We start from the raw sequence: 18367 nt of genomic DNA, 5'->3' as shown, positions 1-18367 counted from the left end.
TATGTGTATAGAATGTTAAAACAGCAATGACAGCAACTTTATCCTGAAAGTTGCCCCAAACAGTAGCCCAAAGTGACCACTCAAAAATGGTGTTATTCATGTCAAGAGCCACATGGCTAATTCCTTTTGCATTGTAACTGTTACACATTGGGGTGCACAAAAATACCATTGACAGCAACTTTATCCTGTAAGTTGCCCCAAACAGTAGCCCAAACATGCCCGGCCATGGCTTTGGGATATACGAAAATACTATTGACAGCAATTTCCTATCCCGGTCCCCTACAAGATCGAAGACAACGGCTAATTCTTTTTCTTAACTGTTACACATTGAGCAATATGACATCTATATATAAATTATGGTTAATTCTGACATAGGCGAACACAATGGAAAAACTTCGGTATAAATCTCCGCCTTGGATACCTACCTTATCTATCTTAGATGTACCGCGAAACGTAGATTTGATAACATTAGTTTTCAGTACTACGCTATTGTTCCATATTTCTATCTTAGGAAGATATTATAAAGGGTTTTATAACAGCATTTTTGATTTCATCAGTATATTTTCAATTTAATTTCAATTGTACGCGGGTCGAAGTAATTTCCGGGTTCACGATAAGTTCACATGTTCACCTTGCAACTTCCTGTTTTCAACTAAGTTGGCCGTTAGTGGCTATATAGCAATGTTAGTTGTTTGTTTATTTTCGGATCGGACCGCGCATGTGAAGGTTCGGTAGTTAAAAAATAAAAATTATGCTGCAAATTAATAAAGATCAAATTAAATATACACCATAAAGCATCGGAATATATTGTGGGGAATATTATTATAAAATGACATAGGCAGATCTGATGATAAGACATTTTGTTTAAAATCGAGTGAAATCCCGAGTTTTATTTAGTAATCTGGCAGGAATAACTTATTTTAATAAACGCATCCCCAATAAAACATCACTTTGAATAATAATCGCCCCCTCCCCCAAACCCAACTATCTACTAAACGCCCATCCACAATTATACACACAATATTGTATTATATTTATAGTAACACAATGATACAATTTTTAGTAGAATTCATCGCACGTTTATCTACAATTTACCAAGCATTTGATGCTTCCCCAATAAAACATCACTTTCAATAATAATCGCTCCCCCCGCCCCCCCCCCCCACCCCCAAACCCAACTATCTAACGCCCATGACGTTTCTTTAGTCCCTCAGTGTAGTTTCTCATTATTTATCAAGGTTTTTACTCTTCAATGATTTAGAATAGCAAATGTAGGTTAAAATCCAAAAGGTCGACTATTATCTTCAAGATAGACATTCATCATAAATGGATTATTATTTTTTAATATATTCTACTATAATGTTTTTTTCACTGAACTGGCCGTTTCAAATTGACAAAATTGATATATACTGTAGGCCTGGTACTGTTTAACTTAAGGCTAGTTTAACGTAGGCCTATAAATTGTTGTGTCAGAGTGGATTCGTTATGAGTGTTTTCATGCGAATTGGTTTATACTGTAAAGGCTTACCGTATTTTTATTTTACTAAAGTGAAACGTGTCCTTTTACGTAACGAGACCGTAATGCAAACGTTTTAAATTCAATACAAAACTCGTACATAAGAATTATCGGCGGTATCCTGTCGTCAAAGTGTCTTGACGGCCAATAGTCTGTCGACCAAATGTCTGTCGACTAATTGTCTGTCGGCTAAATGGTTTTCGGCGAAACGTCCTGTCGGCGAAATGTCTTGTCAGCGAAATGTCCGGTCGGCGAAATGACGTTCGGCAAAACGTCCCGTCATCGTGCTGGGTGGTACCATTAGTTCAATGATGATGAAACCTTCTGATTAGCTAAAAGTTTTAATAGTTTAACAGAGGAAATAACATACATGTTATGGAATACCGTAAAACCTTGAAAAGGTGATAGTATGAGCTTCTTTTCGAGATAGCCTGTAATTGAATGTCAAATGAATAGTATGATGATCGTGTTTATATCAATATATTATTAATGACCTTACAATGAACCCTTTATATTTCAACAATCAAGCCTCAGTTATTCTACAATTGATTGTTTTTCAAGTGCTAGGCCTACTTTGATTGCATCTTCTTTTTGTATGCTTCCTCGGTTAATATGTACAATTGGTAGGGAATGTTTAAAAAATCATTTTAGTAGCAATTCACACAATCTACAGCATTTTTTTCGAAAAGAGGCCCTCTCTTCAAATTTAAAAAAGTAATCTCTTAAAGAAGCCCAAGAGTCCTAAAAAAGAAGAAGAAGATTCTGATTCCCCAATGTCATACTCTGAGTGAGAATACCGCACGGAGGAGCATCATATGTTCAACATTATACCTCTGAGGATGAAGCTATTACACTACAGTCTTCAGTTTGAAGTCAACTTACCTAACTGTACTTAACAGCATGCCATAGCACTATGAATGTTTGCCTTTGAACATTATAATGTTTAATCTTGCACAGTATTGCATTGTATCACAAACAGTTAAATGCCAAAATAAAGGATGTAGGTGGAGTTAAATTGAAATAACAGAGGATAAATGAGTTTACGAATGTGGCATGCTGGTCATGAAGTAGTGAAATTAACATCCGAATGAATTACATATAGGTACAATTTATGAACTGGAAAAACAACAAAGATGGTTGCCACATTAGACAACTTCGGGAATTCATTGGAGATGCAGTACAACATTGAATTGGTCGTCAGCCACTAATTTATTGAATAAAGGAGCGGTAAAACTCAGTTTGAAGGTTTTGTGGCTACTCGTATCCAAACAATGCACTTATGCCTAGTGATAAAATACCAAAGAACAAAATAGTTCATTTTACTTAAAATCAAACAAAACTATAAAAAAAAAACTTCGTGCCGCTAAGCGGAATGTTTTCAAGATTGTATATAGCATCTCATCATGTAGAGGGTAAACTAAAGATATTCTTTGCGCATGAGAATAACAAGACACTCTCTTCTTTGTCTGAGGATGGTCTTATACCCATTTCTTTGTCTGTGGATGGGCTTATACCCCTTTATTTGTCTGTGGATGGTCTTACACCCCCTTCTTTGTCTGTGGATGGGCTTATACCCCCTTCTTTGTCTGTGAATGGTCTTACACCCCCTTCTTTGTCTGTGGATGGTCTTACACCTTCTTCTTTGTCTGTGGATGGTCTTACACCCCTTTCTTTGTCTGTGGATGGTCTTACACCTTATTCTTTGTCTGTGGATGGTCCACCATAAATTAAATATTTAATCAATGGACCAACTACTTTGATTTATTAAATCAGACATTGTTCTAGTATGATTAGGAGATTAAGACCTTCAAAGTGAAAGTCCACATGTGGATGTGTAATGGATCGGAAAGCTTCCGAAGTTTCTTATACCTACATTATTGGTGGCGCAATATATTGCATTGCATTGCTATTGTTCACTACTGGTATTCGCGGGCGTATTTGCATATCAGGTGAATGATTATATCGAATAGGCTGCGTGAGCGTTGGTTCTGCAGAAGTTGTTTTAGTTGTTGTCTGAGTAAGACATGTTATATACTGTATTTCTTTTAAGTGTGGATTCTCGCCAATACTGTGAGTAGATAATTATTTTCTATACAACCATAATGTTTTACAGTATTACTCCATGTGCATAACCGAGTTAAGTTGTTATCGTTCATTATTTGTAACGACAATGAATTCACTGTTTATAATTTCTCTTTGATATACAGCTTTGTCTTATTAGATAGCATACATGTTGAAGTTAGTTGTATCACATACCATGTTGAAGTTAATTGGATAACTTACCAGGTTGATGTGATTAGTAGTATGAAATTGGTGTATTGGATCCAGGTATAAGTTCGTTAAATGTTATATACAGTAATACTAATGTTATATACAGTAATACTAATTGATAATTAGTGAAGTGACCATATTATAGTAAGCTTGCTTGTGATTGTTTTTATTGTTGAATTATATTACACTGCTGGAAAAATAATAATTATGACGTTGTTTTATACAGGGTTTGTTCCTGTTTAGAGAAATAAATGATACAGAGTAAATGCAGCCTCATCTTGCGTATTGTTTTGTTGCATGGGATACATGGCTTCACAAACCAAACCTTAATGGTCTAAACCTAGCAAATCAATATTAAGGATTCCCGAACCACGACAAATTGGCGTCACGGACAGGATGGATGCAACGTTTCAAGCGTTCCTGAAGGAGGATTGCATTGTGTATTTTCAACAATTGTTTTACCAAACCCTGGATCGTGCATAAGACAAGGAGTATTGGACAGATAAGATTTATGAACTTAATTTAATTTTAGAACGGAAAGTGTATGGTTTTATATATATTACAGAATCTTTGTTCCGATGGACATGGCAGCCAGCGTGTTGTTATTTAAGATGATGTTGTGAATTGATGCTTATACTTACCTTATATGAAATATTGTTACTTTTGCATTACACTTACGATACTTATTTTTTGTATTGAAACTCTGTTTATTGTAGTAGTGTTTAAAGTATTTGTAGTTACTATAATATTGTCACAAATTCACCTTCTGCAATGTCGCTAGGCGAATCTAAATCTGAAGCAGCTGCAAGCGGCGATGGCGTTAATGATATGATTGCGGCATTAACTAATGTTTTAAAAGGCGTTTCGGTTCAGAAAGCTCCTCCGATTAAGTTAGTAAAATTTAAGGGTGTTCCAAGTTCTCCTGGGGACCTTACGTTAAAAGAATGGCTTGAAGATTTTCGAATTTATTGTGATCATTATTCGTTGGGCGATGATGATCGATACGATACCCTGATTAGTCATCTTGGTGGCTGTGCGAAGGATGAGGTTAAATGCAGTATGAGCATGTGTGAAAATGGGAAGAATGTGAAAGCGGCTATAAGAATTTTAGAACTCGCTTTTAAATCGGAGGATTCTGTTGCATCATATAGTTCAGCATTCTATTCTAGGCAATTGTTACCGGGTGAAACCTTGGCTGAATATAGCCTTTCTTTAATGAAATTGTACTCCCAACTTGTCGAAGCGTCTCGCCCCTCTGAGCAATCCGCTTTGAGACATCTTCAAGATACTACTTTAAAGCAGCGTTTAGTGGACGGTGTTCGTGATCCTACAGTTAAGCGTGAATTACGTCGCATTGAGCTAGCTTTTAGAGGAAAATCTTTTTTTGATATGCGCGAAGAAGTTCTTGAGTTGTATAAAATTGATATTGTTAGGTCAAATCCGCGTGCACATGGCGTAGAATGTAATGAACGGCCCTCAGAACTATCAGAAGTAAAGCGAGAATTGCAAGCATTAAAGAAACAAATTAGCGAAATTCAGCGTTCCCAATTTATATCTAGTCCACCTAAGTTTAATCAAAATTCTACAGGTCCTTTAAAATGTTACAATTGCGGTAAAAATGGTCATACCAAATCTGATTGTGAAATACCTTCTGGGTTGTGTTGGTTTTGTAGAGGAAGAGGTCATTATTCATATGCATGTCCACATAAGAATCGTAGTAGTAATTCTAATACTCCGGGTATCCAACGTAGTGATTCAGATACGCCTACTCAAGATATAATTAATACTGTTTCTAAGTCACAAGCCAATCATCCAATTCCAACTGGTAATGTTGAACGTGAAGTTCATATCCCTGTTGTTGCCACGGACAATAATGGAAATATGTCTAACGCCCAATCCTTGAAATGTTCCGATGCTGTTTTAGTAGATAAATTAGTAGCCAGAAGTCCATGTACTATCGTTAGAATAGGCTCAACTGAGTTAGGTTGTATCTTGGATACAGGGGCTGAAGCTTCAATAATTCCGTCATCGGTCTATAATAAGCAGTTAAAGTCAATTGTTGGAGAGCTGGGATCTGTTAATGGACTTTTCATGAATGTTATCGGTGTTTGTGGGGTGGAGGTTCCAATCGAAGGATATGTAGAAATTCCCATTGTTATAGGTGAACAAAAGTTAACTGGTAGCTTTTTGGTAGTTTCAGATGCTGTCACTGTAACTAATCATAGTAATGAATATCCTGTTTTGATTGGGTGTAACATTTTACGCGAATTACAAGGTTTCCATCTATTACGTGATCTTTCACAGGTAACAGCTACACATGTTGATGCTCCATGGAATAGAAAGGCTGAAATTCTTTTGCAAGTAGATGAGGATGAATCAAGTATCTTAGTTTCTTTGCAACATTCTGACGTGACTGTTCCTTGTGATTCACATTCAGACATTGTTGACGGTAGTGTAAAATCTGATATTGATGATTGTAAATTTAGTGACCACACCCAAAGTCGACTTGTATCCGTCGGTTCTGTGCGTAAGTTATATGACATTAATCACTCTTATTCTAATTCTTTTTGTGGTACCGAGTTAAATTCTGAGAGCCAGCAGTTACCGCCTGGGGTAATTATCAACGGTAACCTTGATTGTGTGGAAACTCAACTAGTGACTAACCTATTGTCCAAATATAATCATGTTTTTTCTCATAGTGCTTTTGATGTTGGAAAGTGTGATGTTATTCCTCATGTTATCAATTTAAAAGATGAAACTCCAATTAGACTACCATATCGTCGTATTCCTCCTCATTCTATATCAAGTGTTAAGTCTATGTTACAAGAAATGTTAGACCAGGGAATAATTAGGCCGTCCAAGAGCGAATTTGCAAGTCCCATTGTGTTGGTCAAAAAGAAAGACGGGTCTTTGCGCATGTGCGTTGATTATAGGAAGTTGAATTTCCAAACGTTGAAAGATTCATTTCCCCTACCACGCATTGATGAGGTTTTAGAAGTACTCACTGGGTCTTGTTATTTTTCTACCTTAGATTTATCTCATGGATTTTTCCAAATTATAATGGCAGACGAATCCATTAATAAAACTGCATTTAGGGTTCCTTGGGGACTGTATGAATTTGTTCGTATGCCGCAGGGTCTGTCTAATAGCCCGGGAACATTTCAACGTGTAATGGAATATGTATTAGGCGACATGAATTTGACTCAGATTGTGTTGTACTTGGATGACATTTTGATATTTTCTTCTTCGTTTAAACAACATTTATCTAGATTAGAAAATGTGTTGTCTAGATTGTATAAGTATGGGTTAAAGGTTAAGGGCAAGAAGTGCGATTTCTTTAAGACGGAGGTAACCTATTTGGGTCATGTTATTTCATCTGCTGGAGTTGCTGTAGACTATGGGAAAATAGAAAAGATACTGACCTGGCCAACGCCAAAAAGCATTACTGAACTTAAATCATTTCTGGGACTCTCTTCATACTATCGAAAGTTTATTTGTAATTATGCCAAAATTGCTGCGCCTTTGCATTTGGTAACCCGGTTGTCTGACACACAAGCGGGGAAGGCCCACAGGTTTCGTTGGACTGAAATTGAAGAAGCTGCATTTGTTGAATTAAAAAATGCTTTAACTAAACCCCCAGTTCTTGTATATCCCAAATTTGATGAACCATTTGTTATTGAAGTAGATGCCAGTTTGAAAGGTTTAGGTGCTTGCTTGTTGCAGGACTCTAATGGTTCTCTTCATCCAATTGCTTATGCAAGTAGAAGTCTTCGTGGTGCTGAATGCCGATACCCTGATTTATCGAGTTTTAAGTTGGAGTTGTTGGGGCTAAAATGGGCAGTGGTGGATAAATTCGCTTCTTACATTCAGGGTTCAAAGGTTACCATTTTTACTGATCATAATCCTTTAGCGCATTTAAAAACTGCAAAGCTTGGCGCTACAGAAATGAGATGGGTCTCTCAGTTAGCTATGTTCGATATTGAAATCAAATATAAGCCAGGTTCTAGCAACAAATGTGCCGATACTTTAAGTCGTCGTCCGATTAGCGTGTGTACAGATTTTAAGTCAGATCTAGGAGTTATCGCTTCATGTCTTAATATATATGTTGATTCTCATCCCTCAATTAATAAGTGTAAACCATGTATTGAGATTGATCAATCATCACGTAGTATTAACAAGGCATTGTCTATTTTTCCTTCTTACTCTCATGAGCAGTTGGCAGAATGTCAGAAGAAAGATAGGGAATTGGGAGAAATCTGGAAATTATGGATGGAAAAATGGTGTCCTGGTGACCGCTACAATACAGATAATTCTAGAATGTTGGGCTGGTTGAGACAGTGGACAAGTTATAGAGAGATTTGTGGAGTTCTGTATAGAGAGATCAATGAAGATATCCATGGTAAAATTCATCAATTGTTAGTGCCTACTAATTTGCGCAATCTTTTTATAGATTTATGTCATGATAAATGGGCTCATCAAGGAGTTCAACGGACTATACAACTTCTAAAGCGTCGATGTTTCTGGCCAGGTATGAACGGTGATGTACGTACGCATATTTCCAAGTGTTTTAGTTGTGTATCTAGTAAAGTCCCTACACCAACGGTCAAACCCCCTCTTCGTCATATTCTAGCCTTTCGTCCTGAAGAGATTCTTGCTATAGATTTCTTAAAGATGGATCGTGGAAAGGGAGGCTATGAGGACATTCTTGTTATGACTGATGTGTTTAGTAAGTTTTCACTAGCGGTCCCATGTAAAGATCAGACGGCTGATACAGTGGCTCGTGTATTGAGAGATAATTGGTTTTCCCATTATGGTGTGCCAGCACGGTTACATTCGGATCAAGGTAGATCCTTTGAGGGTAAAATTATTCGAGGTATATGTAGTCTTTATGGCATGACAAAATCTCGCACTACGGCGTATTGGCCTGCAGGTAATGGGCAGTGCGAACGTTTCAACAAGACCTTATGCAGTTTATTGCGTTCTTTAAGCCCGAAAGATCGACACAAATGGCCCGAATTGCTGCAGCATATTGTGTTTATGTATAATTCCACCCCTCATACCGTTACAGGTGTAACACCGTATCTTCTTATGTTTGGTCGTGAACCATTAATTCCATTAGATCACTTTATTGGAGGTGCGGAACAAGATTGGTCTGAGGATTATTTGACTAAAGAAGCTGATCTCATGAAGAGGGCATATGAAGTGGTTTCACGTAGAATCAAATCAGCAGCAGCTAAAGAAGAGCATCGTTATAAGTCTTGTTCTCCGAAGGAAATATTAGAAATTGGTGATCGGGTTTTACTTCGCCGAAGACATTTTAATACTAGACATAAATTGGCTAATAAGTTCGAGGAGCACTCATATATTGTTGAGACTATTAACAAAGAAGCAGACGTTTTTGGTATCCGCTCTGCAGTTGGGGGTCCTTTGAATTATGTTAACCGCAGACGATTGCGATCAGATCCTAGGAGTGTGGTGGAAGAACCGGTACATTTTGATTGGAATGAGTGGTTGCCGTATGATGGTCTAGAAGCGGATGTAAACTATAAAGATGAAAGTTGTGAGTCTGAATCTGACGATGATGTTGAAAGTTTTAAGATTGTTGTAGATGTGAATTCTGATAAACAAATAGATGTTGAGCGTGATGATTCGGGAGTAATTCCAAGGCGATCATCTCGTTCTACAAAAGGTGTTCACAAAAATCGATATCGTTTACCCATGTCCACTCTTCAAAAATAAATTTGTTTGTTTCGCTCCTTTTGGGTCAAAAGGGCATCCAAGCGGGGAAATTGTAATGGATCGGAAAGCTTCCGAAGTTTCTTATACCTACATTATTGGTGGCGCAATATATTGCATTGCATTGCTATTGTTCACTACTGGTATTCGCGGGCGTATTTGCATATCAGGTGAATGATTATATCGAATAGGCTGCGTGAGCGTTGGTTCTGCAGAAGTTGTTTTAGTTGTTGTCTGAGTAAGACATGTTATATACTGTATTTCTTTTAAGTGTGGATTCTCGCCAATACTGTGAGTAGATAATTATTTTCTATACAACCATAATGTTTTACAGTATTACTCCATGTGCATAACCGAGTTAAGTTGTTATCGTTCATTATTTGTAACGACAATGAATTCACTGTTTATAATTTCTCTTTGATATACAGCTTTGTCTTATTAGATAGCATACATGTTGAAGTTAGTTGTATCACATACCATGTTGAAGTTAATTGGATAACTTACCAGGTTGATGTGATTAGTAGTATGAAATTGGTGTATTGGATCCAGGTATAAGTTCGTTAAATGTTATATACAGTAATACTAATGTTATATACAGTAATACTAATTGATAATTAGTGAAGTGACCATATTATAGTAAGCTTGCTTGTGATTGTTTTTATTGTTGAATTATATTACACTGCTGGAAAAATAATAATTATGACGTTGTTTTATACAGGGTTTGTTCCTGTTTAGAGAAATAAATGATACAGAGTAAATGCAGCCTCATCTTGCGTATTGTTTTGTTGCATGGGATACATGGCTTCACAAACCAAACCTTAATGGTCTAAACCTAGCAAATCAATATTAAGGATTCCCGAACCACGACAGATGCATAAAATGTTTTTGTATAGAACAGTATATTGTAGGTCCATGTCACTCATTTGAGGATAACTCGAATAGTTACTTATTGAGATGTCTTTTACGAATTGATTTGGTTTGGATTTGAGAATGATGAATGATTAGAGAAAATCGAGGAAAAGGATTCTGATGAAAGGTTTACAGCAAGGGCCCACTACCATAAAAATGGAGTACAATTTGTTAGATGCAACAAAAATGAACAAGAATTATCTGAGTTTCTGACAAACTGTAGTAAGGACTTTGAAAGACGGTGTTTTCTCAACTCATGAAAATGAGAACTGCCGACCTTGTCTCATAGGCAACATCAAAGAGGCCAACGAAAGAATGCTACTTTACATCAAAATATTTACAAATGGCATCTACTTATTGATACAGTTTAGAAAACAAGTCGGTATAGATGAGCCAAATGTAAAAAGGTATATTATATACGAAAGAATCATTTATACACAGGCTAAGATGGGGACTTAATGTGCAGAAGCTATTACATTTACAAGATGGGGATGGAAAGGGAAAGTTGATGGCAATGGATTTGTTCCCCACATCATCTTCCAGAAGTGTCGAAAGAATGTTGAGACCTGCAAAAGTGTGGATGGAAGATGTATGCATAAAGCCTAACTGTTCTGTACATCACTAGTTCCTATGTGGATGTATCCTGATTGTAAGAACTGAGATTACTGTTTCTCAGTGATCTGTCATACTTTACGCCTATCCTATCAGATCAAAAGTCCAAAATTCAAAATAATAATTCCTGGTCATTTTTGCATTAAGTGTCATTTATTTCGGTTAAAGAAATTAGGTGCATTTATACCAGTGTAAACCACACACAGTATGTTCACATAATTATATACGTTATACAAGTTATATAAGGTCATAAATTGTATTTCCAGTCATTTTATGTGAAAATGTTTTATTACTACAAATATAAATGTCTCTATTCTGAAATCGATTGAAAATGATCAGTAGTTATCGAGATATACAAATAAGTAGTCAAAGGTAAAACTGGAAGAAACGTCATTTCCGGTCATTATTTTACAAAACTTTTCATTAGAACAAAGAGAAATATGTAGTTTGTGAATAATTCAAAACCAGAATCAAGTCTCTACTGTTTATAGTTGCCAAGATATAAACACTTTTTGTTCTTATGGTGGCCATTTTGAAATCAAGCCCGCCATACCGGACGTTGTACACTTGGCACCCCCCGATATTTTGAATCTATATACATCAAAGAAACTTTGTGGCAAGTTTCATGCTTTGGTAATAAAATGCACAACTTGGATAGCTATTTTTATGGCGTTAACTACTCTACTAACTAACAGGATAAAGTTGCTGTCATTGCTTTTTAACATTCTATACACATATGCGGACAATGTCCAACAACTTTTATCCGTGTGGCTTTTCACATGATTAAATCCATTTTTTACCCATCCTATTTGCTGTCCCCAGGGAAAATGTTTACAGGCCCGATAACAATATTGATTATTATTAGCCATTATATCTACATAATCAGCCCATCAAACCTTATGTGGCTTTTCACATGAATAAATTATCTGGGCGCCCGGTCTAATTACTTTTTCTGTTAATTATATACGGTTTTCCAGCAAGATATTTTGATTTATGAATACATTTTGATTGACTTGATTATTAATTTTTCTACGAATAAAACAAGCAATATTCAATAGTAATGTCGGCTCCAACAGCACATTACTGTCTATAGAGCACCACATTTAGAGGTAAAATACGGACGTAAGTTGAATTTTACCACCTGAAAAATTTCGATTGAACATTCCTAATGTTGCCGTTCTAACAGAAAAACAATGTTATGGAACAATGTTACTATTACAATTGTACAATAAGTTGATCATATACCATTCACGGAAGATAAGATAGGATAAATAGAATATGGTATTGAAGACAGTTAATTCTTTTAATGCATTTTACATGACTATCTTAGAATAAATAATAATAATAATGATGATGATGATGATGATGATGATGATGATGATAATGATAATGATAATACATTCTAAGCAAATGGCAATGCAAATCTCATTAAATAATATATCATAAAGAAAATACTGTAAGTGTTACCTTTTAAATGTTGGCTTAGCATTTAGGCCTAGCCTAGCTAAGCACACTTGATTCAAGACTTAGAGTGTGTGCCTCTATCGCAATTAGTGGGCCTAGGCTAACTATAGGCTAGATGGGTACTGGTGAACTCGTATTCAAACTAACTCGTAGGTCTACCCATGCAAACTCGTACCCAACTTGGCTAATTCGTACCTCAATTAACTCGTATCCACACCAACTTGTACCTAATAATTTTTAACTTTTTATGCCAGCACCATTAGTTTCGACTAAGAGTTGCTTGTATAACAAGTTAGAGTGATGTGAATTACGACAGATTTGTAAAAAAAAATGCTAGACTTAGGCCTACTCGCTATAACTAAGCCTTACTACTCTATGAGCCTAGATAGTGTTAGGCATATTGGCTTAGTCCAAATGCTAAGCTGAAAGTTTAACGTTAAGGTTTTTAACGGTATTTTTCTGTATGATTTTTAATTATGTATCAATACGTATTCACATCGACCTAAGAAATACTGTATAATATTGTTTCAGAATGCTTATAGGCAACAATATTACTTTTATCGAAGAAGGGGCATTTAACTAATCTTCGTTTACTGTAAGTCAGTTGTATACATCATTTTTCTGTGCTGTGCATTGTGCTATTATAGAACTACGTTAGGACACAACGTTATAGTTTTTATTGTTGACGTATAGTACTTTTTATCGTTTTAAGTTAAGTTTAGGTTTAATTGGTTTTCCAAAGTCAAAACAGAAAACTAGTTACATTTGTTTCCCTTAATTTTTTTAGATTTCTTTATGGGAATGGAATTACAAACATTTCATATGAGACATTCAAAACGAATGGCACAACGCTGGAATACGTGTAAGATTGTTTACTACTGTACTAATGTAAAACAATAAAGAACCGTTTGTTGAAGTTTAATATATATCATACATAACATAACGTTTGTATATTTTTTGAATAATTGATATTTATATATATAAAAAACGGATAAAAACGGTTTTATTTCCATTATTTTTAGATATTTATTTAACAATAAGTTAAACAAGATCGGAGAAAATGCGTTGTCACAAATGGTCGAAAATGGAACAATGTACGTTGACCGGAATGTTTTTTATTTATTTAGAAATTATGATATCATTCTTATTATATTAGGAAAAATATTAATCTTTGTCATATTGTTCCAATCAATATTGTACAATTTGCCAACCATGTGTTATTTATACTTAACTGTAATTCACTTATTCTTGTCTGTATTCAGATATCTTAACTGTGGTGGACTCAGGTCAATTCCTACATACATTGGAAAACCCGTTAAAACGTAAATAGCTGAAATACACATTTCATAATGATAATGTAATGTATTAGGTTACGTAGCCTAGAGGGTTTCAACTTTGCAAAGTTGGTGAACTATTTTTACCAGCAATGCATTTTGATATGATCTATTAATACATAATTAGTCTTTTAACGTTAAGTAAAAGCACAGAATGTATGTAGCTGTATTGTTTTTCTAGTGTTTGTGTTACAGAAGATACAGAAATCGATATAAACATTAGAGAGGACTTAATAATGATCATTGTTAGAGGAACTGGATTGTCTTGTAGGCCTATACATCCGAAAACCTTCAAGTGCAGTCCTTGTAAGGAAGGGACATACAAGATATATAATGAACACAATTATATCTGTCTAAAGTGCCCTCCAGGTAATGTACGAACGTACTTCAATATTTTTGTATTCAGCTTGGAGATTAGGGTGTCTAGAAAACTCAGATCTCAGATATATCTGAGTTTTCTAGATCTAGAAAACTCAGATATGTGACTTTTCTAAATCTAGAAAACTCAGATATCTGACTTTTCTAGATCTAGAAAGTTCAGATATCAATGTCTGAGTTTTCTAGTTCCATAATGGAACTAGACAACTCAGATCATCAAATGATTGGTTGGTAGGTCATTTGGATCATTCTATTATTAATCAGAAGGTCATTTGAAATACTAGAGTATTATTAAAACTGATTACTGTGTACGATTTTTTATTAATATTGTAACATGTAGAAACGGCCGATGGCTTAAATTATAAAGAAAATACAGTGCAAGTTACCGTAAAATGTAGCTTTAAATATTAAGTATGTACGAGTTGGTTGCGATACGAGTTAGCCAAGTTGAGAATAGGTACGAGTTATTTTGGGTACCAGTTAACAACGTCTAGCCTAGTAGGGTCAAGCCTACTCTTCGCGATACATCGCGATAGCGCCCAAACGTTGAGCCTTGAATTGAGTTTGCTTAGCTAGGCTAGGTCTAAATGCTAAGCCTACATTTTAAAAGCTGTATCATTTCTTTATGATTTAAGTCGTAAGCCGCTACTACAAGTTACAATAAGTATAGTATTTCAAACAAGCTACCCTCTGATTAATAATGGAACGATCCATTTGATGATCTGGGTTTTCTACTTCCATTTTGGAACTAGAAAACTCAGATATATCTGAGATCTGAGTTTTCGTGTTTATTTTTGGGAAAAAAATGTTTTGCAATGATCATCTACAGGCTAATAATAATAATATGAATATGATTAGTATTAATTAATTATAACTATAGAATTATCAACAGTGGCTGTTATTGCTGGATTTAATACTTCTTTATAGGTGGCTTCTATCAAGATAGAAGAGGAGTTATTGAGAGAAACAATTATACAGAAACCTGCAAACAATGTCCTATTGGAAGTTTCTCCAATCATGCAGGAGCAGCGTCCGTTGCCGATTGCCAGACGTGTCCATCTGGAACCAATACCAGTACATTTGCTAATCTAAACGCTTGTTATTGCCTTGATAATTTTCATAGAACTGATCGTTTTGGCCGATGCTTTCCATGCCCGAAGGGTGTTACCTGTAACGGAGGGTATCAGAATCTAACAAGGGGTTACTGGTGGTCGTGGGATTTTCCTGTTGATTGTAATGTAGTTGAAGATCAAAGCAGAAGCTCTTGTTTATTGGCGTACACCAAATTTATAAACAATTTACAAAATGACAATTTTCCCGTTGAAAATCCAAGCATACTAAAAGATGCTGTATACACAGGTCCGTTACCACAAGTGCATATGTGTCCACTAGGAGAAAAGAGTTGTGCTGTTGGATTAGAATTAAATGAAACCTGTGCCTAAGGATACACTGGTTGGCTTTGTGCTGCATGTTCAAACGGGCATTATGAGCTATTTAACACATGTCATAAATGTCAAGGGCCAGCTGTGACTGTAATGGTATTTCTCAGTATTTCCTTGGCAATAGTTGGATTGATTGTCTTTATATGGAGAATGCAGAAAACATATGCAGATAATCAACATTTTAAAATAGATTCATTTGTAACGTATATAAAAATAGCTATTAATTTTCAGGCTTTAGGAATACTATCAGAAGTAACAGAAATTCATTGGCATACTAATTTTGAGTATGTTGGCCAAATACTTCAATACTTCGACGTCATAAGGTACATTAGTATGTTAAGTCCAAAGTGTTTACATGAATCTTGGAATGCTTACTCGTCGCTTCTCGTTGCTATGGCTACACCACTTGTCATAGTGGTAATTATGTCTGTCATTTACGTTACTCTGTACATCTGGAACAAGTTTCATGACGTAGTAATGAGGAGCCACGTGCGCGACAAATGTATCGTTATGTCGATGTTGCTTCTTTACCTTACATATGCAAACACATGTGCAGATATTATGGCGGTGGGACCATGGTCCATTCGTGTATTCGACGTTACATTAAATGGTACAGTAAAAAAATCAGTACTAACATCAGACTACTCAATTGATCTGGATAAAAATGGTGGATCCACATATCAAATTAACAAAACACTTGTTTACGTTGGTTTAACATACATCATTGGTTTTCCATTGGTCATAGTTCTTATGTTATACTATTATCATGTACGTCGTTATCAGCATAACGAAACCCTCGGCAACGAATGGATGATTGGTGTGCAGTTCTTTTGTGGACAATATAAACATACATTTTGGTTTTGGGAATCATTTGAGCTGTACAACAAGGCTATGTTGGCATTAATTGCAAACTTAAGAGATGACGTGTCTTCAAGCCTATCTTACTCTCTCTTTTTCACTGTAATCTTTATTGTATTACATTTATATCTTGAACCAATGAAAGTGAAATCTGAACACAGATTTCAACAGTTGACACTTACCTTCATCGTTGTCAATTTATCCATTGGTGCGATTGTAAACTTGGACCAGAGTGGTAATGGAGATAATGTCATCGAATTACTTCACAAGATTACTCCAATCATTCTACTCATGCTGAATGTGTCTATCATGCTTGTCGTAATTGGTAAGATATTTTATAATAAGTAAGTAAGCAAAGTTATTTTGATAGTTAGGGACGAAGGGTCAAAACTTTGATTAAAATATTTTTTTTAGTAATGAAAATGTTTTTATTTTTAGTTGATTTTGTGAAGAAACTTAAAACGGAATGTTTCAGCCATGATGAACCAGTAAGACTCCTTTAAATCAGTAGTGATTATCCAGAAGAAGACGCAGATTGGTGAAAATGTATTGTGTATCTCTATTATATAAAATCTGAAGTAAGCCGCTTAAAACATTCTTTCTTTCGTGTCATAGACCGTTCGTACTTTACAATTTACACATGTAATGGGCGCGTGTGGTGTACATTTTGAGATAAACCAGCTGTTTTAAAAACCTCACTTATGATGTGGGTTTTAGTAAAGTTTGTTTAGTTCGGACAGTCTTTTTATTCCCAAGAGTAATTTAGGTTACAGTTATCACACTTTGAGTTCGTTATTATTCTAACTATTACTTTTTGTAACTTATGACGTTTTTTAATGTATTGGATATTCATTTACCCATACAATGTTGCCATATTGAAGATATGGCAAGATAAGGGCGTAATATAAATGTATTAACCCTTTGAAGACGCGAGGTTTCTACCCCAAATGACCGAGGCCATGGATTAAGGAATAGAAGGATATGCATTGACGGTGACATCAAACGATTTTTCAACGCGCTTGTTGTTTCAAGTACAACAAACGTGTTTTTAATATAATTTGGCTAAGCAGTGGTTTCTTCATAAATCTCCTTAATTATCAATGTGATTATATTTAAATTGTAGTGCCTGGTGATTCACATCACATCCAATCACCGGGCCTAATTGAATGAAAACTGAGATCCCTGATCCGGGATTTGATGGCTATGTATTGTTGCTCTCTAGCGCTCGTTTTGAAAAGTAGACGCAAGGCAAACATAACCATGAACAAATGAACCACAAAAGTACCTTGTCTATTTCTGTATTCTTATTCCCACAAGAAGTAGACAACGATGAGTATATAGATCATGATTACACGTTGTAGCTACTACACTTAATAAGGTTATACACTTATAAGGTTAGCCTACCAATAGGCCTACCTAGGCCTATATCAATGTCGGAAATCATAGGGTTTACTATTAAGCCTAGAAGGCCTGGGCCTAGTAAAGTATCCTTTCTGATTTTATATTTTACATGTAGGCTGAGACAACAACTAGTTGTTGTCTCATATGTAGGGCTACTACAGGTCATAAAATGCTACTTTAAGGTCATAAAAACCTTTGCGTAGATCAATCGCGGCAGATTTCGAACATTGGCAAAATTAATGTTTTTTTTAAATCCAAAGGGTAGGCCTACAATTTACAAACATTTTTGTAATTACATTTATTTTCAATATAAAATTTATTGACAAAAAGAGAGATCGACGTTTCGGTACCATCATAGAATCATTTTATCACCTGTAATCACCTGTCTTGTCGGGCTCGTAAGTAGACCATACATTTCTGTATGGTGCATGTCATGCCCTCCCAAT

General features: G+C 35.5%; 2 protein-coding genes and 1 long non-coding RNA gene across 3 annotated transcripts in view; all 3 read left to right on the top strand.

The window, feature by feature from the left end:
- LOC144839175 (uncharacterized) overlaps positions 1–17121 on the top strand; it is a 50734-nt gene extending 33613 nt beyond the window's left edge. The window contains exons 14-15 of the mRNA XM_078694489.1: positions 16066–16845; positions 16959–17121. Of these exons, the coding sequence (XP_078550615.1) occupies positions 16066–16845; positions 16959–17023 (845 nt within the window). The 3' untranslated portion in view covers positions 17024–17121. The remainder of the gene's footprint in view (positions 1–16065; positions 16846–16958) is intronic.
- LOC144840956 (uncharacterized) lies at positions 13290–14104 on the top strand. The gene is made up of 4 exons (XR_013611977.1): positions 13290–13370; positions 13531–13602; positions 13771–13830; positions 14024–14104. It is a non-coding gene; the product is annotated as an uncharacterized LOC144840956 (long non-coding RNA).
- LOC144840973 (cysteine repeat modular protein A-like) lies at positions 14121–16155 on the top strand (the record flags this gene model as incomplete). The annotated part of the gene is made up of 2 exons (XM_078697084.1): positions 14121–14211; positions 15148–16155. Coding segments are annotated over 2 exons (606 nt in total), but the record flags the coding sequence as incomplete, so codon positions are not given.
- Positions 17122–18367: the final 1246 nt, after the last annotated feature.

Source organism: Antedon bifida, chromosome 4, assembly GCF_963402885.1.
Source record: "Antedon bifida chromosome 4, ecAntBifi1.1, whole genome shotgun sequence".
In the NCBI taxonomy this organism is placed as follows: Eukaryota; Metazoa; Echinodermata; class Crinoidea; order Comatulida; family Antedonidae; genus Antedon; species Antedon bifida.
The sequence above is the reverse complement of the archived record's forward strand: the minus strand, read 5'-3'. Positions and strand labels throughout refer to the sequence as shown.